This window comes from Orcinus orca, chromosome 6 (assembly GCF_937001465.1).
Source record: "Orcinus orca chromosome 6, mOrcOrc1.1, whole genome shotgun sequence".
Classification (NCBI taxonomy): domain Eukaryota; kingdom Metazoa; phylum Chordata; class Mammalia; order Artiodactyla; family Delphinidae; genus Orcinus; species Orcinus orca.
In genome coordinates, this window is record NC_064564.1 from 100,363,021 (window position 1) to 100,387,069 (window position 24,049).

General features: G+C 48.6%; 2 protein-coding genes across 2 annotated transcripts; one reads left to right on the plus strand and one right to left on the minus strand.

Moving 5' to 3' along the window:
- The first annotated feature begins 211 nt into the window (after positions 1-211).
- On the plus strand, positions 212-19,040 carry BSPRY (B-box and SPRY domain containing). Its single transcript, XM_004269391.3, has 6 exons — positions 212-479; positions 3,668-3,766; positions 6,643-6,873; positions 8,019-8,044; positions 16,342-16,466; positions 17,662-19,040. The coding sequence occupies exons 1-6, from the start codon at positions 243-245 to the stop codon at positions 18,186-18,188; spliced, it is 1,245 nt and encodes a 414-aa protein (XP_004269439.1). The 5' UTR covers positions 212-242; the 3' UTR covers positions 18,189-19,040.
- Positions 19,041-20,802: 1,762 nt separating this feature from the next.
- HDHD3 (haloacid dehalogenase like hydrolase domain containing 3) lies at positions 20,803-23,523 on the minus strand. Its single transcript, XM_004269318.4, has 2 exons — positions 23,378-23,523; positions 20,803-21,894 (listed from the first exon to the last, which is right to left on the minus strand). The coding sequence occupies exon 2, from the start codon at positions 21,718-21,720 to the stop codon at positions 20,965-20,967; it is 756 nt and encodes a 251-aa protein (XP_004269366.1). The 5' UTR covers positions 21,721-21,894; positions 23,378-23,523; the 3' UTR covers positions 20,803-20,964.
- Between the last annotated feature and the right edge of the window lie 526 nt (positions 23,524-24,049).

A 24,049-nucleotide genomic window follows, 5' to 3' on the forward strand; every position in this document is an offset into this window, starting at 1 on the left:
CAAACACACACAAAACGCGATTTAATTCAGCAAAAAACCTAAAAGACTGCTGAAGCGGGCGGGGTCTGTCCCAGGGTGGGGGCGGGGTGTGGGCGGACGCCCACCCGGCTGCAAGAGCCCGGCGGGAGGAAGAGCCGCGGCCAGCGTGCCAGGCGCTCGGCGGGGCCCGGGGGCGGGGTCAGGGAGGCCCCGCCTAGCCGCCACCTGCGACAGGTGGAGCGCGCGGCGCCGGGCGCTCGGCCATGTCAGTGGAGAGTGCGAGGCAGGGGCCGTGGCCCGGGCCGGAGCAGGGGCCGGGGCCGGGGCCGGGGTCCGAGCCGGGGTCCGAGCCGGGGTCGCTCTGCCCCGAACACGGCCAGGCTCTGAGGTGGTTCTGCTGCTCTGAACGACGGCCCGTGTGCGCCGCCTGCGCGGGACTGGGCGGCCGCTGCCGGGGGCACCGCATCCGCCGGGCCGAGGAGCGCGCGGAAGAGCTGCGGGTGAGCTGACGTGGGAGCTGGTAGGCGGCGGGCTCCTCTGGAAGAAGGGGGCACCGGCGGGGAGGCGCTGGGCGAGACCCAGCGGGGACCCAGCAGCGGGTCCGGGAGTCCAGGCTCCGCAGTGGCACTGGCTGTAGAACGAGGCGGTTAAGGGTGTGGCTTCTGGAGTCCGGCTGACCTGAGTTCGATTCCCACCTCCATCAGGTCCTCCCTGTGAGTCTCGTAATCTCTGAGCCTCAGTGTCCTCACTTGTAGTTTGGGGGCATTTATTAGAGTTTTTGTGCGATGGGGCTGGCCTTGGGCAATAAAGGGCTTCACTGCTCCAGTTGCCTGGGACAAGATGTGCCCCAGCTTCCGCCCCGTTAGTAACTTGATAAAACTCGGCCCCTCCTCGCTCCTTAGCCCCTCGACTCAAAGCCCCTCCCCTCATCCACGCTTCAGCCTTCCTGGTAAGGTGGTTTCTTTTCCGTTTCAGGATTGGCCTGGACTGTACTTCAAGCCGATTTCACTTGGGTAAACGGAGGGGGCGGGGAAGATATCGGGAGGTTCCTACTGGAACCCTTCACCTAGGGTTTCTTTCTCCCCACCTCCACTTCCAGCTTGGCTCCAAGCTAGCCACCTTCCTGTCACCAACCTCCCCTGAGATTGGAGAGTCAAGTCACCATGGGGCTTCCTGCCTCCTTCCACCCCAGCTGTGGTCCCTGGGGGTTTCCTTGCAATTTGATTACCCTGCTTGATTCTCCCAACCTCTCCCTGGAGTTCTGCCCAGCTGTGAGGCCAGAGGGCTCAGACTGGACAGTAATAAACATACCTGACAGGGTGCTGGGACGAGGGATTCAGTTATTCAATGGCACCTGAAGGCTCCTGGTTGGTCCTACTTGTCACCACTTTCCCCATAGTGATGATGAAAATAAGCTTGGATAATGTGGTATAATGAACTTGCACAATGGATAGAGACTTTGCAAGTTCCAAAGCACTTAAATATCCGTTGCCTCATTCCAACCAGACCTTTGAAGCAGCGGCCCTACATTTTACAGATGGGGGAACGGAGGCCCAGAGAGGGGAGTAACTTTTTCAAGGTTCCTATTGTTCAGGGCCTGAACCAGGGGAGTCATTGACTAGGCCAGAGAAAACCACCTCTGCTTCAGTGGTTGGAGGGAGGAAGTGATGCTAATGGGAGTGAGAATTTAATAAAACCTTAAAAAAAAAGTTTCCATCAAGGCTGAATCTGAGTGGTAGGAGTGAAGGCTGGGCCAGGGTGGCAGGTCTGCTGCTTGTTTTGCAATGCACTCTGCCCTGGAGCAGGGCGCCTTCCCTGAACCCTGCTGAGGCCCTTAGCATATTCATCTTTTCCTGGAGGGATATGTGTCTTGCCCTCTCTCCCTCCAATTTTGAGTAGACTGGCTTTTTTGCAGGCTTCCCGTCCCTCCAGCCAGCAAAGAAATTTTGCCCCAGGGCAGGATTGTTACTGAACTGGGCAAAATCAGCCCCAGTTCAACAACCTGCCTCTTACCTTCTGGATACCTGCCCTGTAGCTTTTCAGAAGCTAGTCTCAGTTCCCTCGGTCCTACGGTGTGTGGTGACCACAGCTTCCTTCCAGTCGACTCAGTTCTTTAACTGTGTATTTGGACCGGTGAAGTGTAAGACTGATTCCTAATTGTGGTTGGAAGGATTTGCAAGAGCTGCCTAGAAGAGACAGCTGAGTGGCCCTTTGGCAGATGGAACTGGGGCAATGCTCTCAGGGGAAATGGTGGAGGAACTGCTGCTTGGAAGGGCTCCAGTTGTTACCTGGAGAAATGGAGTAGCAAAGCAGGGGCCTGGCCATGTCTCCTTGGGCAAGTAACTTCTCTGTGAGCCTTGGCTTCTTCATTTCTAAAACTCTCCCCTGCTTTCATGGCCGATGCTCACAGCTTCGGGAGCTGTGAGCTGCTGAAACTCTTGTGACCAAGGAAGTGGGTGTTAGTCATTCAACAAATATTTATTCAGCGCCTTCCATGTATAGGAACTTTCTTCCAGGTCGTAGGACATAGAGAACAAGTCAAAGTCATGGTGCTTATGTGCCTGAGGTGGGGGGGGTGGCAGATACCAAAAACGGTAAACAGACCCATGATATACAGTCAGAGAGTGAAAACTCAATGGAGAAAAATAAGCTAAGTAAGGGAATGGGGTGTGGGGATGGTCAGAAGGCTTCTGAAGAGGTAACATGGAGTCAGGGAGCAAGAAATATATGGGAGAAGACTGCTGGAGACAGAAGAAACAACAGGTGCAAAGGCACTGAGGTCAGGACAAATTTGGTGTGTTTATGGAATGGTTAGAAGGCCAGTGTGGGGAGTGGTAGGAGGTGACATTGGAGAGATATGCAGATATGCAGAGTCCCATCACGTAGGGCCTTGTTGGCTAAGTTCTCACTGTGGGGGTATTGGAAAGCCATTGGAGGGTTTTGAGCTGGGATGAGACTTGATCTGATTTCCTTACCAAAGGTGGCAGTGGCCAATGGGAAGTGGGGGTGGGCGGTGGTCAAGAATAAAAGCCCAGTTAGGAGACTCTAACAGCAGTTCCTGTGAGAGATAAAGGTGATCTGGGTGGAATAGCAGAAGTAGAGGAGACCAGAAGTGGCCAGAGGAGAGACAGAATAATAAAGGGCCACCAGATTTAAGGATAAAGAGGGAAGTGGGGCCACAAAAAGGGATGATGGACAGTGAAAAGTGGTAAGACTAATGTATTGGTGACTCCATCTAAGCTGAATTGTTGGAATGGAGATTCCAGGGTACGTGATCTAGAAGGATGGGAAGTGGTGGGCAGGGTGCAGGATCCTTGAAATGAAGATTCTGGAAGTTGTATAGTTTTCAATAATGATGAGGTCTGAGATAATGACCGTGGGAGTGGGTGGCTGAGGTGGGGTAAAAGGAGTGAATGGAATGGAGTGAATGGACCAGTGTGGATCAAGCTAGTGGGAAGCAGCCGCATAGCACAGGGAGATCAGCTCAGTGCTTTGTGACCACCTAGAGGGGTGGGATAGGGAGGGTGGGAGGGAGGGAGATGCAAGAGGGAAGAGTTATGGGAACATATGTATAACTGATTCACTTTGTTATAAAGCAGAAACTAACACACCATTGTAAAGCAATTATACTCCAATAAAGATGTTAAAAAAAAAAAAAAAGACACCATGGGTGTCATTTGTGTTGCAGAACAAGATTGTGGACCAGTGTGAGAGGCTGCAGTTACAGAGTGCTACCATCACCAAGTATGTGGCTGACATCCTGCCAGGGAAGAACCAGAGAGCAGTGGTAGGTAATTCTTCTGCTTTCCCTCCTCCTCTGGGCCCCCTCCTAGGATAAGCCCTCAGCCTTAGGGGCTTGGACCAGTCTATGGTCCCTTCCCAACCTCACAGACTCATTGTGCTGTTAGCAAAGTTGGATGCCCAGGAAGGATGGTTTCCCCTCTCTCTGAGCCTTGGTTTTGCCATCTGGGCAGAGTGGATTATTCCCAGCACATATTTGGTGCAAAGACTCCGATAGAAGATGACTTGCTTCAGGTAAAGGATCAGGAAGGGTAGCATTCCCTTACCATCTTAATTATTTTGTGCTCAGCCCCAGTATTATAAAATAACCTATGGATTTTACATTGCATATTCTTTATGACAATCTTATGCAGTAGATGGTAGTAACGTCCCTGTTTATAGATGGGGAAATGGGTCCCGTAGAGTTTAAATGACTCACAGCCTCCTGCCAGAGTCAGTTCTATGAGCTGGGTCTTCTGACGCTCAGCAGGTGATCCCTCTGCAACACCTCACTGCGGATCCTTTATTCAGTTGACTCATTGCCACTGCTACATCTTTACTCTCAAGTATGCCCTTCAAGGGCAGGGGCTGTGAATTTCTTCCTGCACATCCCTCCCTCATTCCCCCAAAGTACATGGAGCAGGCTTGGCACTGTTTTAGTATTGGGTTGGCCAAAAAGTTCGTTCAGGCTTTGCCATACCATCTTACGGAAAAACCCAAATGAACTTTTTGGCCAACCTAATTAAAAAAAAAATGATTTTGATTGCAAGGAACAGAACCCAGTTGAACTGGCATAAGCGAAACCGAGAATTTCTTGCCCTGATACAAGAGTCTTTCAGAACCTAAAGGGGACCAGAACCAGGAACGAGGAAGCTGCTAGAAGTCTAGGCGGCTCTTCTGTGTACATCTCTGCTTTTCTCTGCACGACGATTTCTCCCTCTCTCACTCTCTTTTTCCTCAGTCTTTTTATTTTCTTGTCTTAAATGCACTGGCTAAGACCTCAGTACAATGTCAAATAGAAGCTTTTGTCGGGGAATACTTACAACATTTTGCCATTTATTTAATTATTTAACAAATCTCTGTGAGCACCTACCACACACCAAGCACTGTTGGTCTATGTGCTAGAGATTCCATAGTGAACAAAACATTCGAAAGTTTCTGTTTTCATGAAGCCTACATTCTAGTCAGGGGAGAGGGGTAATAACAAATAAAATATATGCTATATCAAAAGGTGATAAGTGCTATGGAGAAATATAACAGGAAGGGGGATTGGTCATGTTGAGGATGGGGGTTGTAATTGCATATGCTGTGATCAGGAATCACCTAGTTAAGAAGATTGATATTTGCACAGAATTTATGGGAGGTGAGGGAATGGACCATATATCTGGGAGAAGAGTGTTCCAAAACGTGGGAAAGGCAAGTGCAAAAGCCCTGAGGTGGGGGTGTACCTGGCAAGTTGGAGTAGCAGCCAGGAGGCCTATGAGGCTGAAGCAGAGTGATCCCACATGCCACAGGGCAATTAAGCCTGCGCGCCACAACTAGAGAGCCTGCGTGCCACAACTACTGAGCCCACGTGCCACAACTAAGACCTGACACAGCCAAATAAATAAATAAAAAGTGGAAACAACTTAAAAAAAAAAAGCAGGGGTCCAAGGCACAATACCTAATGTAATCAAATATTTATGTGCTGGGCCTTGTTCTATTTACTTTATATGTATTAACTCATTTAATCCTCACAATAGCCTTATGAGGTTGGTACTGTTATTATCCTCATTTGACATATTAGAAAACTGAGGCACAGGGAAGATAGTAATGTGCTCAACGTTCCACAGATAGTAAGTGGAACAGCTAAGATTTAAACCCAGGCACTGTTTCTACAGCCTAATTTCCTAACCACTGTGTTATGTTGCCTCAAAAGAACACTGGAGTTGGAGTCTGAATCTCTGGGTTCACTTGGCCATTCAGTTAGCCACTCTCTCTTCTCCATTGGGCAAATTGTGGGTCTCAGTTTCTTCTGAAGCAGGTCTTCAGGGGCAGGGAATGAGGAGAGCTGCTGGCTACCTGTGACTTTCTGGCATGAAGGAAACAGTTCTGCTCTCACCTGTCTGGCAAGAGTGCAGGAGCTTCATGCAACAATGCCTTTGAGGAGGATTGGTTACCAGATGGCATTGGTACAGGGGAATAGTGTTGGACTGAGAGTCAGCAGAACTGGGTTCTAGCCCCTGCTCTGCCATTGACTTGGCATGTGAGCACTACCAAGAGATTTTTTACTGGTTGGAAGGAACTTTCCCATTCAGTCATTCAGTAAATATTTGAGCACCTACTCTGTGCTAGATGCTGTGCTACCTGCTAGGGGACACATGTTAACTTCATTGACTTAGAATTGATTTCAGCCCTCCTGCATGGAAGGTGAGAATTCTATCATGGAAGCAGTTAGAATGAACAGATTTGGGAAGTAATGAGCTTTTTGCCCTCAGCCATGGCCAAAGTATTAACTGGACTACTGTTGATGTGCATCCTGTTGATGGGGAAGACTTTTTAGTCCTTTCTGCTCTGCAATTCTATGACTCTCTGACCTTGGTCTCTTGACCTTGGGATTTCCAACTGTGAAAAGCAGGTGATTCCAGCTGATCTGTAAGTCCTGCCCAGCTCTTTCATTCTGTCATCTTAGCTCCATGAGATATGGCCTGGATATCTGGATCTCAAAGTTCTTTACCCTAAACCACATTTGGGAAATCTTAGGGCTCGGATGGTTTAAGCACTGCCTTTACTGTACCCATGGCAGACATTGCTAATCAATCTCAGCACTCCTTCCGGCTGAGCCCAAGCCCTCCTAATCTTGACTGGGGCTCTGCCAGGACTCCTCATTTTACCTTTTGTCAGAGCACAGCCAGTGCAGCACGGGAACTGGTCATCCAGCGGCTGGGTCTGGTGAGGAGTCTGTGTGAGAGCGAGGAGCAGAGGCTGCTGGAACAGGTGCACGGTGAAGAGGAGCGGGCCCATCAGAGTATACTGACACAGCGAGTACACTGGGCCGAGGCACTGCAGAAGCTCGACACCATCCGCACCAGCCTGGTGGACATGCTCACCCATCTGGATGACCTCCAGCTGATTGTAAGTCAGGCAAGGGTGAAGACACAGCCAGTTGGCCAGACTCCCCCAAGGTCTGAAAACATCGAGAATGTTTATTGGTAGGAAGTAGGTGGAAAATGATAATTTGGAAAAGGGATGAGACAGGGCAATAGAACTATATGGATGTTTTTTTTGCACTTGGTAATTGTTCTTTCAATAGTGAGCAAATATTTACTGAGTGCTTGCTGTATGCTAAGCATTGTGCTATGGGGTGGAGGTATAGGATACAGCTGTCAGCAACTCACAGCCTTATGGAAGAGACAAATGTATAGAACTGATAATTAGGATATGGAGGGATACGTGCTATGGTAGAGGGCACTACTGGGATGTGGGGCCCCTGCAGTCCAGCCTTGAGGGAGTGGTAGTCAGGGAAGGCTTCCTGAATTAAGCAACTTAGAAGCTGATGCCTGAAAGACAAGAGTCACAGCTTTATTAAAGGAAGTGGGGAGGACGAGAGAGACCAGAAGCTTGAAGAGAACACTGCACTGACAAGGGGTCCACTGCAAATACAGAGCTCATCCTCACTCCTAACACCCAGAAATTACCATGGCCAATATGCTGGTACATATCCTTTCAAAGTATTTTATATATATATGCAGGTACCTGCAGTTCTAAGGTGGCAGTGCTCCATCTGAGTAGATGTGCCAAGCAGAGAAATGAGAATGTGGAATGACCAAGCTGTCCCGCTGCAGTTCAAGGGGGGCAGTTTCTGTAACTGTCCCAGATTGTGCGTTTATTTCATTACACAGCTTCCATGTGCCGAGCACATTCTGCCCCAAACCTTGGGACTGTCACAGTAGAAGATTCAGAAAGAGTCCTAGCTGTTGAGCCGGTGACAGGCTTGGTGGGGGATGAAATGTTGAGTAAATATGTGATTGTCCTGAAGTGTAGCTGAGGGAAACCCAGGATGCCATGGGACACAGGGGACAGAGGGGTTCGCTGATGGGGGAGGTATGTGAAGAAGGATCCATAAAGTTTTGTGCGGGGTCTTAAAGAAGGAGTAGACGTTTGTATTCTAGAGTTTCTGTCCACGTGGAGCCCTCCATGCAAGTTGATTATATTTAAGTCTTGATGACTGCCTGCTGGGTTTCTGGTGCCAAGCCTGATTCTGCTTTCTTTTCTCACAGCAGAAGGAGCAGGAGATTTTTGAAAGGTGAGTATGGCCCCCGGTATTTGCTTGGGCAGTCACGGAAACCACGGCCTTAGGCCTCTACTTAGTCCATTGCCATCAGGCCCGCTGCTCCTGGGAGGAAGCTCATGGTGGGCAGCTGAGTACCTTCCCTGAAGCCAGGCTCAATGGACAAGGGTCTTCCTGCCCCTAGCTTGGAGAGCCGCTTTAGACCCATGTGGAAGGGCAGTAAAATAAATAATGAGTCAGAGGCTTGCCATGGGCTTTCTTAAATATTACCCTATTAAAAAAACGTACAGTCACCCTGTGGAAGGGGTTTCCCACCCCCATCTACAGATGAGAACGCTGAGGCTCAAAGAGGGGAAGGGGCTTGCCTAAGCCCTGGAGCTGGGGCTTGGACCCACACCTGACACCTGACCCAGTACTGTCTTCTCTACTTCACTTCCCCTTTCTCTGATGAAAGAATCTTTGAAATTTAAGTCTGCATTACCACTCAAAACTTCATTTTAATTATGCAATAATAAAAGAATTTCACCAGACCCTAACTGAGTTCTGAAAGGTTCTGAGATCCAAGAGCCTGAGGAAGTGGCCAAGAGGGTGTAATTTTCCAGGCAAAGAAATTAAATTCTTACACTGTGTGTGTGAGATTTCAGAGCTCTACTTGGGGAGCACAGTCTATTCTTCTTTATTTTTATATTTAAGTTCAATAGCAATACATGTGCATGGGAGAAAGAAAAAATTTTTCACCAGTTTAAAACCACTTAAAATTAAAAATGTCTCCATCACCTCTTCCCAATCCTGTTCCCAGTGGTGATCAGTTTTAACAGTTAGATGTGTGTCTTGTAGGCTTTCCTGTGTTTAGTCATAGAAGAGTGTGTGGGATTCTTTTTTCCTCTTAAAATTTTTTTTTGAAAACGTAGATGGGATCGTTTTATACTTGTTTTATAACTTATCAGGCTATCGATCTTGGAATCTTTCCATATCAGTACATTTATATTTACCTCACTTTTTGGAAAGTCTTTGAACTATTCCACAGTACAGATGTTCCTAAATTTAATTTACTATCTCCTTACAATCTTTCCATGCTTCTGCTAGTCTTCTCTTTCTCCTTTATCTTCATCATCTTCCTTTAACAGTCTGTCCTCAATATCAAGCTGATCTGATTTTTGAAAAAATGTTTTATCTTTATTTTTTGTTTTGAAACATTTTAAACTTACAGAAAAGTTGCCAAAATAGTATAATGAACTTAGAAATATTTTATTTATTTATTTATCTATTTATTTTTGGCTGCTTTGGGTCTTCGTTGCTGCGTGCGGGCTCTCTCTAGTTATGGTGAGCGGGGGCTACTTTTCATTGTGGTGCACAGGCTTCTCATTGTGGTGGCTTCTCTTGTTGCGGAACACGGGCTCTAGGCGCACAGGCTTCAGTAGTTGTGGCACGAGGGCTTCAGTAGTTGTGGCTCATGGGCTCTAGAGCGCAGGCTCAGTAGTTGTGGCGCATGGGCTTAGTTGTTCCGTGGCATGTGGGATCTTCCCGGACCAGGGCTCGAACCTGTATCCCCTGCATTGGCAGGCGGATTCTTAACCACTGTGCCACCAGGGAAGCCCTGAACTTAGAAATATTAATTGATAATATTTGGCCACATTTGCTCTCTCTGTTTCTTATCTGTCTCTTTTTTCCTGTCTGTCATCCTGTCTGTCTGACTATCTATCTATCTAATGTATATATAAAACAACTTATTCTTTTCTGACCTATTTGAGAGTAAGTTGCAGAAAGCACGACTTTTAATCCCTAAACACTTCAATGTGGATCTCCGAAGAACAGACGTTCTCTTACATAACCACAGCATACTTATTTATTTATTTAATTTTGGCTGCGCTGCACAGCTTGTGGGATTTTAGTTCCCCAACCAGGAATTGAACCCGGGCCCTCAGCAGTGAGAGCGCGGAGTCCTAACCACTGGACCGCCAGGGAATTCCCCCACGGTGTACTTATTAAATTCAGGAAATCTCATGTTGATGTAATACTATTATCTAATATACAGTTTGTATTCAAATGTTGCCAGTTGTACTAAGAATGTTCTTAACAGTGTTTGGATATTTTCCCTCTGATCCATCTGGTCTTTTTAAATCTGTAATTGTGCCTTAACCTTTTATTTTCTAAACACTTTTAAAGGGTCTAAGGACGGTTTTATAGAATATCTCGCAATTTGAGTTTATTTAATGTTATCTCATGATTAGATTCAGGTTATGCATTTTGAGCAGGAATATTTCATAAGTGATGTGTCCTCAGTCCATCATACCAGGGGACACATAATGTCATTTTGTCCCATTATCAGGGATATTAGGGTTTTTTTAAAATAAATGTATGTATTTTATTTATTTAATTTTGGCTGCGTTGGGTCTTCGTTGCTGTACGCGGGCTTTGTCTAGTTGCGACTAGCCGGGGCTACTCTTTGTTGCGATGCACGACCTTCTCACTGCGGTGGCTTCTCTTGTTGCGGAGCACGGGCTCTAGGTGCACGGGCTTCAGTAGTTGTGGCACGTGGGCTCAGTAGTTATGGCTCGCAGGCTCTAGGGCACAGGCTCAATAGTTGTGGCGCACGGGCTTAGCTGCTCTGCGGCATGTGATATCTTCCTGGACCAGGGCTTGAACCTGTGTCCCCTGCATTGGCAGGCGGATTCTTAACCACTGCACCACCAGGGAAGCCCCAGGGATATTAATTTTTTTAATTGAAATATAATTGACATACAATATTATATTAGTTTTTTTAAATTGAAGTATAGTTGATATACAATATTATATGTTACAGGTGTACAATATAGTGACTCAATTTTTAAAGATTATAATCCAGTTATAGTTATTATAAAATATTAACTATATTCCCTGTGTTGTACAATATATCCTTGTAGCTTTTTTTATACATAATGGTTTATAATTCTTAATCCTGTACCCCTATCTTGCCCATCCCTCCTTTCCTCTCCCCACTGATAAACACTAGTTCTCTATATCCCTGTATCTTTTTTGTTATAGTCACCAGTTTTTGTTTTTTAGATTCCACATATAAGTGATATCATACAGTATTTATCTGTTTGACTTATTGCATTGATCATAATACCCTCCAGGTCCATACATGTTGTTGCAAATTTCTTTTTTTTATGGCTGAGTGGTATTCCATTGTATATATGTACCACATCTTCTTTATCCATTCATCTGTTGATGGACACTTAGGTAGCTTCCGTATCTTGGCAATTGTAAATAATGCTGCTATGAACGTTGGGGCTCATCTATCTTTTTGAATTAGTGTTTTGGTTTTTTGGGGGTATATACCCAGGAATGGAATTGCTCGGTCATATAGTAGTTCTTTTTTTAGTTTTTTGAGAAACCTCCATACTGTTTTCCACAGTGGCTGCACCAAGTTATATTCCCACCAACAGTGTATAAGAATTCCCTTTTCTCCACATCCTTGCCAACATTATTTGCATTCTTTTTTTTTTTTTTTTTTTTTTGCGGTATGCCGGCCTCTCACTGTTGTGGCCTCTCCCATTGCGGAGCACAGGCTCCGGACGCGCAGGCTCAGCGGCCATGGCTCACGGGCCCAGCCGCTCCGCAGCATGTGGGATCTTCCCGGACCAGGGCACGAACCCGTGTCCTCTGCATCAGCAGGCGGACTCTCAACCACTGCGCCACCAGGGAAGCCCTGTTTGCATTCTTTTTGATGGTAGCCATTCTGACAGGTGTGAGGTGATAGCTCATTGTGGTTTTGATTTGCATTTCCCTGATGATTAGTGATACTGAGCATCTTTTCATGTGCCTGTTGGCCATCTGTTATGTCCTCTTTGGAAAAATGTGTATTCAGGTCTTCTGCCCATTTTTTTTTTTGTTTTTTTTGTTGTTGAGTTGTATGAGTTGTTTATATATTTTGGCTATTAATCCTTTATGGGTCATATAAATCTGCAAATATTTTCTCCCATTCAGTAGGTTGTCTTTTCATGTTTTTGATGGTTTCCTTTGCTGTGCAAAAGCTTTTAAGTTTAATTAGGTCCCATATTTTTTTTTTGTTTTTCTTTTTTGCGGTACGTGGGCCTCTCACTGTTGTGGCCTCTCCCATTGTGGAGCACAGGCTCCGGACACACAGGCTCAGCGGCCATGGCTCACGGGCCTAGCCGCTCTGTGGTATGTGGGATCTTCCCGGACCGGGGCACGAACCCGTGTCCCCTGCATTGGCAGGTGGACTCTCAACCACTGCGCCACCAGGGAAGCCCCATTTGTTTTTATTTCCTTTGCTTTAGGAGATGGATCCAAAAAAATATTGCTACAATTTATGTCAAAGAGTGTTCTGCCTATGTTTTCCTCTAGGAGTTTTATGGTTTCCAGTCTTATATATAGGTCTTTAATACATTTTGAATTTATTTTTGTATATGGTGATAGAGAATGTTCTAATTTCATTCTTTTACATGTAGCTGTCCAGTTTTCCCAGCACCACTTATTAAAGAGACTGTTTTTTCTCCATTGTATCTTCTTGCCTCCTTCATCATGTGGGTTTATTTCTGAGCTCTCTCTTCTGTTCCATTGATCTATGTGTCTGTTTTTGTGCCAGTACCATACTGTTTCAATTACTGTAGCTCTGTAGTATAGTCTGAAGTCAGGAAGCATGATTCCTCCAGCTCTGTTCTTCTTTCTCAAGATTGTTTTGGCTATTTGGGGTCTTTTGTGTTTCCATAAGAATTTTAAAATTATTCTAGTTCTGTGAAAAATGCCATTGGTATTTTGATAGGGATTGCATTGAATCTGTAGATTGCCTTGGGTAATATGCTCATTTTAACAATATTCTTCCAATCCAAAAACACAGTGTATCTTTCCAACTGTTTGTGTCATCTTCAATTTCTTTCATCAGTGTCTTATAGTTTTATGAGTACAGGTCTTTTACCTCCTTAGGTAGGTTTATTCCTAGGTGTTTTATTCTTTTTTTTTTTTTGGTATTTTATTCTTTTTGATGTGATGGTAAATGGGATTGTTTCCTTAATTTCTCTTTCTGACAGTTCATTGTTAGTGTATGGAAATGCAACAGATTTCTCTATATTAATTTTGTATCCTGCAACTTTACCAGATTCACTGATGAGCTCTAGTAGTTTTTGGGTGGCATCTTGAGGATTTTCTATGTATAGTATCATGTCATCTGCAAACAGTGACAGTTTTACTTCTTCCTTTCCAATTTGGATTCCTTTTTTTTTTTTTTGCGGTACGCGGGCCTCTCACTGTTGTGGCCTCTCCCGTTGCGGAGCACAGGCTCTGGATGCGCAGGCTCAGCAGCCATGGCTCACGGGCCTAGATGCTCTGCGGCATGTGGGATCTTCCCAGACCGGGCCACGAACCCGTGTCCCCTGCATCGGCAGGCGGACTCTCAACCACTGCACCACCAGGGAAGCCCTGGATTCCTTTTATTTATTTATTTTGTTGCCTGATTGCTGTGTCTAGGACTTAGTTTGCTTGTTTATTCACTTATTTAGTATCAATATAGACTCACTGATTCTTATTTTATTCAGTGCATTATAATCTGTTAGTACTATTATTAATTTTGATCTTCAAAATCTCTCAGATTTGGCCAGTAGGAGCCCCTTCAAGCCAAATCCTGTGTCCTTTTGACAACTCCTCATCATTCTTTGAGTACTTTCTTGCTTTCTGGCACAAGAAGATATCCTAGGCTCAACGTGTTCTTTTCCTGCCTCAGCCTGGAATCAGCTAATTTCTCCAGGGTGTCTTGGGTTTTTTTAGTGGGGAATCGTGTTTAAAAACCAAGATTGAACCATTAGGTGTGTTCATTGCTACTAATGCGTCATTGCTTCCAGGCCTTCCCAGTGGACAGCATACAGAGCTAGGGAGTGTGTGTGCATGTAACTTTTTTATTCCTGAGTTTGTATCACAACTTCTAATTCCAGTCAACACCACAGGATTTTTCCTTTCCGATATATTTATTCATCTGTTCAGTCCTATGATACATGCAATGTTGAGTTGCTAAACCCATAGTATGATTGACAAACCTACTAGTAGAGTTCAAGATTTGTTTGTAGTCCTTTGTGTCTTTAGACTGGGGGTGCATACTCTCAAAGTAGAGTCGGCCCTCCATTTCCATGGTTTCCCCATTCATAGATTCAACCAAACATGGATTTGAATGTTTTTGAATCTGCAGATGGGGAACCTCAGATACAGAGAGCTTGACTATAAGGGACTTGAACACCCCATGGATTTTAGTATTTGTGGGGGGTCTGGAACCAGTCCCCCAGGATATGGAGGGATGACCGTACTGTTTTCAAAACCTGTTTTTTTTGGCCCCCAAGGTTATTTCCACATCTGTGGCTGAGCTCAACCCTGGCCTGCCACGGCAGCAGGTTCCCCTGCACAGACTGGGTATTCTGGTCCTGGCCAGGGCCCTGCTGTGTCCCAGCCCCATTTCACTCCCGCTCCTTTGGGGTCACGAGTTTTCTCTTCTGTACCATGAGGTACCTGGACCAGCTGGTTCTCTAGACTCTAGTGTCTATGACTGGCCTCAGATTTGCTCTGATGATGATTTAGCACGGCTGACTCCAGCTCCTATTTCCTCCTCACCTGTTGGCTGGGGATTCTCCAGAGCCAGCTTCAGTGCTTTGAGGAGATGGCAACAGAGCCTCTCTTGTCCTGACCACAAGGAGCCTTTGTAACCAAAGCCTGCTTTCAGCTTTTCTAGGGCTCTGTTAACCTCGCTCCTCCCAAGCCAGAGCAGTCAGTGTCAATCTTAGAAAAAAGAGCTCACATCTATGAGGAGACATGCCCCACCCTCTCCCCCCATCCTCTGTTTATGTTCAGAGCCACAAGATTTGGGGAAGAGAGTGTGTGCTGTCACTTCTCTGCTGCCTGAGCTCAAAGGCCATCTTTGGGATTAGAGACAGTGGGAACAAGAGAAGCCACTGCAATGAGAACCCCGCTTTTAATATATTTTCTACTAAAAATCAAGCTGTCAAGACAGGAAAATATTACTGGTTTTGTTATGACAAGAGAACAGGTAAGAATTGTGAATTCATAAAGGATGAAAACACAAGACATTGTTCTCATTATACATACAGTATACATAAGCTGATTAGCTGTGGACTATTAAAACATTTAAGACGTCACACACACATGTACATTGAAACAAGAAACACAGGACAATTTTAATCTTTGATATGTCATAACTACCAAGAGAAAGAACATCACTGATTTGAGTCTAATTGTTTTCCTGGCATACAATCATTATATAGGCCAGGCCTAAAGCATACTGTATATTGTTAAAGACATCTTTAGGCAAATATAAATATTCTCATTTGGGAGCTTTTTCTCCCTACCCAAACTGGCTTTCTCGGAAGCCAGTTCAGAGGTCTGTGAAGCCCTGTGGCGAACCCTCACTTTGCCCCACACCCCTTCAGGTTTTACTTCAAGTCAGGGGAAGGATTATGTTGAATGGTGCCTGGATCCCAGCCTGGGTTTGTTCTGTTTTTGCATGGAGGCAACCGTTGAATCCAGGTCTTCTTTTTAGCTTGGGTGCTTTCTCTGAATCTCCGTTCTTTCCTGTCAAATGGAATAACAACTGCCTCCCAGGTTATAGCAAAGATCATATGAGATTCTCTACAGAAAACAGCAAGCCCAGAGCCTGGCTGCTTAATAAATGGCAGTACTCCCCTCCTAAGCATCTTATGTTCCCAAATCCCTTCCAACAAAACCCCGTCCCCCCTGTGAGCTGAATAGAGGTAGTTATTGGGAGCAAAGTGCTATGACTACTTTATGGTTGGGGTGATCACTGATAGTTCCTTCTTGCGTGACCCTTCGGGGCTGTTTGCATTTTAAGAGGAGAGGAATGGCTCTACCTTCTGACCACACCAGTAGATTTTGCTGTAATAGGTTTTGTAGGAAGGCAAAATTTTCTCCACGCAGGTCGGTGGAGCGGAAAGACTATGGCACAAGAGGCTCAGGTCCTCCTCCCAGTTCTGCTGCTAACTCACCAGAGACACTGGCAAGTTGCTTCCCCCATAGAACACACTGACTACAAGTTCTAATACTGGCACCAAGTATTTACCTCCCTGTAAACCGTGTGCCTTGCTGGAATTAAGGCTCCAGGGCATAGAGGGAATCCCCGCCTTCTCTTTTGGCTCCACCCCCCTTTGGGGGCTCCTGTGTGGGGCCTGGCTGCCATTCTTTGTGTCACCCTCGTGGGAAGAGGATTTGACTTCTGTCCCCATCCTGTATTGATCCAGATACATTTCCAGAACCTTCCTAAATCTCTTTTTTTTTTTTCTTTTTTCCTGCATAAGGACGGAGGAAGCAGAGGGCATTTTGGATCCCAAGGAGTCGGAAAAGTTAAACTTTAATGAGAAGTGCACTCGCAGCCCACTACTGACCCAGCTCTGGGCGACAGCCGTTCTCGGGTCCCTCTCAGGTCAGGAGCTTCTGGAGCCTGGCACCAGTTGGAGTAACTGGGCTTCTGTCTGTCTGTCTGTCTGGGGTTTGCTGCTGGGTCACAGTGGGGACCGGTGCATCTGGGATCTCAGGTTAAGCAACCAGTGATACTGGATGCAGGCTTGTGTATGGAGTCAAGGTTCTGGAGAGGCCTGGGGCAGCTGGGCCAGGTCCTCCCTGTTTCCAGACCAGCCTGCTCTGTGCTTGGGTCTGGGATAAATCTTGTTCCTGCAAATTACGTCCTCCTTAAGTCCTGCCCTAGTGCAAGAGCTCAGTATTATTTCTTGGAAACCTAGTTTCTCTTTAAGAAGATATAATTGATGGGCAACTGGAGAGCATCTTGAGCGAGAATTGAGCTTCCCGGATTCGTCTCACTTACTAACTTAACATTGATCAGGCCAGCTAACATGGTCTCCTGCCTCCAGGAATTACCCGAGTGGGAGGGTTCTCAAAGCAGGCTTCCCCCAAGCTAGATGGAAGCTCCCACACTGCCCGTTGTGGTATTTTCACAATTCACAGAAAGGTTAGGTTAATGGATTGAATTTTTCTCAGCTTTAATCCTCCCTCCCTGCACGTTATCCCTAAAACGTTAGTACAAGCTATAGCTCATCTCTAGATTCTGGTGTCCAGTAGTGCCTGATCTGCCAGCAGTCCCATTTAGGTAGTTGTAGGAAACTGCATATCTGATGCTTCCAAGCCTCCAGGAACCGTGTCGCTAGGACAAGTCTGATCTGGAAACTGCAGATATGCCCAACTGGAATGCGGTATGATCAGTGTTAGATGCTAAATGTAGGAACAAAGTGCTGGGTCTTCATTTTGCCCCTGCCACCAACTTGGTGTGTGACTTCGGGCAACTCGCTTCTCCTCTCTGGGTCTTATATCTATCAAAGTTAACAGATGAGGGTCTTGGACTATTAATAACTACTGTGGTCATGGCCACAATTTATTGAGCACTTACTAATGCTCGGCACTTTACATGCATCATCTCATTTGATCCTCACACCCACCCTGTGATAAGTCCTATTCTGATCCCCATTTTACAGATGAGGAATCTGAGGCTCAGAGAGTAAATGGCTTATCTGCCAGTGAGTGGTGAGGAAGCCCTTTGCTACGTGGCAGGGCCAGGTTAGGGCTGAGGGTAGGCCTTGGGCAAGTCTGAGAATTCTTTCTGGCAGGCACAGAGGACGTGCGTATCAACGAGAGGACTGTCAGCCCCTTCCTGCAATTGTCAGATGATCAAAGGACCCTGACCTTCAACGCCAAGAAGTCCAAGACCTGTGCAGATGGCCCGGAGCGCTTTGACCACTGGCCCAATGCCCTGGCCACCACTTCCTTCCAGGCTGGGCTGCATGCCTGGACGGTGAACGTCGAGAACAGTTGTGCCTATAAGGTGGGTGTGGCCTTAGGCCAGCTGCCCCGCAAGGGTTCTGGCAGTGACTCTCGTCTGGGCTACAATGCCTTCTCCTGGGTCTTCTCCCGCTACGACCAGGAGTTCCGTTTCTCACACGATGGGCAGCATGAGCCCCTGGCACTGCTGCGCTGCCCAGCTCAGCTGGGGGTGCTGCTGGACTTGCAGGCACAGGAGCTGCTATTCTACGAGGCAGGCTCGGGCACGGTGCTCCACACCCACCATGCGTCCTTCCCTGGGCCCCTCTTCCCAGTCTTTGCTGTGGCTGACCAGACCATTTCCATCGTCCGCTGACCTTTAGCCATGGGGAGACCAGGTCTACCTCCCCACCACTCTTTCAGGCCATATTTCTACCCAGTGTCTTTTTCCCAGATGTTGCCTGTGCCCAATGGGCAGCTTTTAGGAGGGGTTCTGGGTACAACCATTAAAAGCCAGGTATCTGTGGGGAACCTGCTACTCCCTGGGCCTTGGTTTCCCAAATGCACTGTGCATCTGCCCCTCTGAGGGTGTCTTGTTCACCACTTTCTCTCTGGCATCCAGCATGGTACCTGGTGCATAGTAAGTGTGCGATAAATATTTGGCCAGCAAGTGGACGTATGGACGGACGGATGGATGGGTGGATGGACAGGTGACTGGATGCACGTGGTAGACTCTTCTGAAGCAGCACTGCCCCCAGTAGATGCCGTTCTCTGGCAGAAAGGCCTGTGGCTGAAGCTCTGTCATCCCCTCAGTTCAGTGTTTCTCAGTCCTTTTCATGACACGGCATACAGAGGAAATATTTTTCTAGCACAAGGACAACCTGGAAGGGATTTAGAACTCCTGCCAGGCTGCTGTTGGCCAGAGGACTCCGGCCTGTAGGGCTGTGGCCTCACCCAGGTTTTGCATAGCCACTGGGAAGACTGAGGGGACCCTGTCTCCAGGTAGCCTGGCTGCGGTACACCCATTGGCAGTGCTGTCTTGGACTAGGCAGGGCTCCAGCCAGCACCCACCCGTGGCAACAGGGATGAGCTTTTTCCCCAACTGCAGCTGATGTGTGCTCCCAACTAATGCCTTCTCTAACATAATGTGGGGACCAGGGTGAGGCCTTCAAGCCAGAAAGGGCTGAGGGAGTAAGAGGGCCAGCCTTAGGGAACATGTACATTATTAAAGGTTTTCAAAGACTGAAAACTTCTTCCATGTTCTTTGTTGGTAATTGGGCAAATCTCCCAGGTGCCAGCTCAGATCTTAGTGGTATGTTTGCTGGGAAAGGGATATCTTCCTCACCCCCATCCACGTTCTCAGGTATAGGTGGGAGGCAGCTCAGCATACACAGCTGAAAGAGCCTGGAGACAGGGTTCTGTGCCCTGCATTGCGGGGACAAAGGGCAAGTCCTCTGAGGAGGTCACTTTAGAACACTGGTCCTCCCATTTTGTTTCATCTGGGAACACAGTTCAAAGGCAATCTTACCTGCAACTTACCTATAAGGCTCTTGGGCTCAAAGATGGGGGCCAGAGGCTTCCCTGGTGGCGCAGTGGTTGAGAGTCCGCCTGCCGATGCAGGGGACGTGGGTTCGTGCCCCGGTCCGGGAAGACCCCACATGCCACGGAGCGGCTAGGCCCGTGAGCCATGGCCGCTGAGCCTGTGCGTCCGGAGCCTGTGCTCCGCAACGGGAGAGGCCACAACAGTGAGAGGCCCGTGTACCACAAAAAAAACAAAAAGAAAAACAAAGATGGGGGACAGAACCCTCCCCACTCTTCAGTTTGCTCAATAATTTACTTGAAACACCAGGTGGATCAAATCAACTTTTTCAGTTGACATGACTTCTGAGGCCCTTGCAGCTCTGAAACCACAGCTCATGACCCATCTCCTCACTGCCTGACAGTTGGGAATTAATGTTGGGTCGCCTGGCCTCAGCACCAAGCCCAAGGAAGACAGACCCACAAGAGGTTCGGCCAAGTCTGAGAAGAGCTTCCCTGCCTTTGCCTGGGCACAGTCTCTGCTCAAACCTGGGTCAAAGCCAATTTCTTCTACTTGGCACCCAAAGGCCCCCAGGCCATGCTCCCCCAACCACCAGTCCAACTCCCCACAGCAGTCTTCAGTCCACAGTTTGTGGGCCCACTGCCAGGAATGCCCCTCTTATCCCTCTGCCCATCTACAGGCCACCCCCAGCTCAGGGTCCACTCAGAGTCGTCCCTGCCTGTTGGCACCAGAACATACACTGTGTATGCCTGTTTGTGTGCTTTTTACTTGTGGTACCCCCTGTGCCTGGCACTGGGCAAGGCACAGGTGTCCAGTAAATACGACGTAGAGAGGTGTGTGAAGGAGGAAAGGCAGGAAGAGACATGCAATTTTAAAAGCCTAACCTACTTCAATCTCCAGTGATTCCCCCCATATTCCCTGCACTCCTGCCACCTCGTGTTCCAGTCCCTGTTCCCTGTGCTTTCCCACCCCCAAGCTATTCCTATGACTGGGGTGCCCTTCAGGACCGCCATCCTTAGGACACCTTCTCTGTTCTCCCTGGATCCCCACTGCATTATGCCTCGTGTGACATGGATCCCATTCTACTTGTAACCTCGCAGTCAAGCCAATGGGCTTCGGAGTGAGACACGCCTAAATGAGAACTCCAGTACCCGCAGGTACTAAGCTCTGATCTCAGGCTTCTCAGCGGAGAGTCGCAGAGGCTTCAGGGCCTGAATGAAGGGCCCCAGAACCTCTGCTTCAACCCTAGCAGTTTCTCATTTTTCCTGATTTGCATGTTGGGGTTCCACATAAGCTCTCCCATGACGAAAGGCCCTGCTGCTAAAAAGAAAGTTTGAAAGTGTTGGTTTTGAAGCTAGTTGGGCCCTCATGAATCTTGTTGGAGGTGAGGGGGGACTCATGGTAGAAAATGGACACAGGTGTGAGGAATGAAGCATCTCAGAGACCAGGAGCTGGTTAGTGGCGCAGGGTTGAATGCCCCGCATTCACTGCTTTATAGTCGGAATGCATTATGGAGGCTGCGGGGGGTGGGGGGGTGAAGGCCAGATCTCAGGGAAGGAAGGAGCTCCCTGTCTCCAGTGTCTGTTGAGCCTGACCGCTTCCCTCGCCAGGCTCAAAGCCCTGGGGGTGAGCCCTCCAGGCGGTCAAGGGCAGGCAGGAGATGGGACAGTGAGGGGAGGATGTGTTCTTGGGGTACAGAATCCTTGACCGCAGGGTCCAAAGGCTCAGGGCCAGCCACCAGGAAGCTGTGCATACCCACGGCCCGTGCTCCCTTGTAATCACATTGGTAACTGTCCCCAATGTGGGCTGCCACTGCCGGTTCCACCTGAGCAAGGCGCAAGGCCTCATGGAAAATGCGGGGATCGGGCTTGGGCCAGCCGGCAGCCTCAGAGGTCAGAACAAACTCGAAGTGTTCCTGCAGACCAAGACCCGCCAGGATGTCCTCCAGTCGTCGGTCAAAGTTGGAGACCACTGCCAGCCTCAGACCTCGTTTTCGGCACCCCCTCAGGGTGGCCTCAGCCCCCTCCAACACCTGCCAGGTGCGGGAACTGCTGAAGTCCTCGTACAACTGGTCAGCGATGGGGGCCACAGCCTGGGCATCCCGAATGCCTGCCTGGTGGAAGGTCTGCAGGATCACATCCAGCCACCACTGGCGGGAGGTGAGGCCACGGCTCAGGCCATAGCTGGGGAAGCTGTGGCTCTGAGCCCTATATGCCCGCCCGAAGGCCTGTCCCAGGGCCGCGGCCTCCACCTCCAGCCCGTGGGCCCGGGCCTTGGCGGCATATTCCTCCCCCACGGGGTGGCGGAGCCTGAGCAGCGTGTCCTTCACATCCCACGTCAGCAGTTGTAACTGGAGCCGACGCGCCATGGGTCTGCAGGAGGGGGGCCAGGCCACCCCACTTCCACCTCTGCTCAGATCCGGGGGCCTCTAGGGGAGGTGGAGCTAGACGGCACCGTGCCCAAGAACCTGATGGTCTTCTCTTTCCAGGCTTCGTGGGTCAGATCTGCTGGCACTTAGGTAACGTCTTCACAGCAGAAGATCCTGGAGTGTGAGGGCAAGTGAGGTGGAAGTTCAGGCCTCGGAGTCTGAGACAGACTGGGTTCAAATTCTGACACTGCCAACTCACTGTGTGACCCTAAGAGTGTCACTCTCTGAAGCCCAGTCTCTTCATGTGTAAGAAGAGCACAGTGACTCAACCTCATAAGACTGCTGGACTAAATGAGATTATCTGTTCACTCCACCTATTATGTGCTAGATGTTGGGAAAGGGACAGATTTCTAGGCCTCATGGCATGCACAGGCATTAAAGAACAGAGGATACAGCTATCGGACAAAGAACTACATGAATACTTAAGCATAAAATGAAGACAGCATGTACCATGAGGAAGGATATCAATCCAGAAACCCGATTTAGTCTTTGTTGTCGGGGAACTTCCTAAGCAAGTGACGTGTCAGTGGAGATCTGAGAAAGCCTATTCAGGAAATGGAGATGATTAAATATTCCTGGCACTGGAAACAGCAAGTGCAAAGGCCCTGAGGCAGGGCAAGGAGTCTGGTGCTTTGGGTAGATAGGGGCCAGCTCAGGCAGGGCCTCAGCTAAGGAAACAGTTATTATGACTGCTATTACTATTGTTCGGAATGTGAAAGACAGCAGAGGCTTTGCAGACCATCTGACCCACCCCTTGACTGTTCAGCCGGGAAAGACTGAGCCAGAGAGGGGCAGATATTTGCCTAAGGTCACAGCCAGCCAGCCGCACAGCCAGGACTAGAACCCAAACCTCCACATTCTCTGGCCAGTACTCCCTTCCACTGCTTAGACGTACTTGGATTTAAAAAAAAAAAAAAAAAAATCTGATTTTAGTGAACCTGTACAGCCCAGGACAAAAGGCAGGACAGAGCAGCCTGTTCCTACCTGTCTTAAAGCCTCTCTCAGCCCCAGATGATGACACCTGCCTGGGTGGAGAGCCAGTGAAGGATTACTGACCCAGTGCACAGAAAACAAATTCCTCAGCCTAAAGTCTAGAGGCTGGACGCAGCTTCTTGCCCCAGACGGAACTGATTCCAGACATGCAACCTGTTCAGCTAAAACTTGAGGGGCCAGAGTTCAGAGTGCTGCCAAGTTGTTGCTGAGGGACGGACTTGGCTGGTGAATCTGGGGACAAGCCCTAGAGGAAGTTTGTCAAGGAAATGAATTTAAGTCAGTCTGGAACTTAGGGAGACCCGTCCAAAGACCCTCTCACTTTGCAGATAGGTAGACGGAGGCCCAGAGAAGGGCGGGAACTCGTCCAGAGTCACGCAGGGAGCCACTGGCATAGCTAAGACTAGAACAAAGGGCCCACAGCGTTTTCCATTTCTGGAAGCCGAAGTTGGGGCCTCTGGCTGCAGGCCTGAATTGCTCACTCTCCCTCCTCACCTCCAGGGTTCGGTGAGGCCAAAGTCCAGGTAGCCTTCTGCTAGAGCGACATCTCTACCCCTGCGGTATGGAGCGGAACCTCCCGCGCCAGTCCCCGGGGCACACGACCCACCTGCCTTGCGGGGGAAGCCGGTCAAGAAAGAAGCCGCAGCCGCACGCCCGCTCGGGAAAAGGGGGCAGCAGCTCAGCGGCGACCCTCTTCTTCCGTGTCCCAGCACTCCGCCTGCCTCCTCCGCCTCGCCTCGCCCCGCCCCCTACGCCTCGCCTCGCCCCGCCCCCTACGCCTCGCCCCGTCCCCTACGCCACGCCTCGCCCCGCCCCGCCCCCTCCACTTCTTTCTGTCCTCTCCGCTCGCTCCCGCTGCAACTTCACCTTCCTCAACCCGGAACTCTAGTCCCCCCTCACCGTGCTCCTTTGCCCTCCCCGTCCCTTCCGTGACCCTCTCTGCCCCTTCTGAAGACCCACTCCTCCTCCCAAGGATCTGGACACCGCCCCCCACTCCCCGGAGGTAACCAGCCTGATTTGGGAGGGGGGAATTTGGGTCCCGGTCTGGCTTGCTGAGTGCTGGGTAAACTTGGGCAAGGCGCTGCCCCTCTCTGGTCTGAGTCCCCCGTCGGTACTAGGAGGGAATTGCTTTCAGGTGGAAGCCTGTCTTAACCCAAGACAATTTGCTGAGGGTAGAGTCCTCTGCAGTAACCTGCTGATTTTTTTTTTCTTTTGATGAAAAAAAAGTTCATCTCAAAAACGTTTGAAAATACAAAGTGTACAAAGTGAAAAGCAAAAG

Coding starts and splice junctions, on each gene's coding strand:
- BSPRY (XM_004269391.3), top strand. CDS start 243: ATGTCAGTGGAGAGTGCGAGGCAGGGGCCGTGGCCCGGGCCGGAGCAG. Junction 6,874..8,018: donor TGGATGACCTCCAGCTGATT/GTAAGTCAGGCA, acceptor CTTTTCTCACAG/CAGAAGGAGCAGGAGATTTT. Junction 16,467..17,661: donor CGTTCTCGGGTCCCTCTCAG/GTCAGGAGCTTC, acceptor TCTTTCTGGCAG/GCACAGAGGACGTGCGTATC.
- HDHD3 (XM_004269318.4), bottom strand. CDS start 21,720: ATGGCGCGTCGGCTCCAGTTACAACTGCTGACGTGGGATGTGAAGGAC.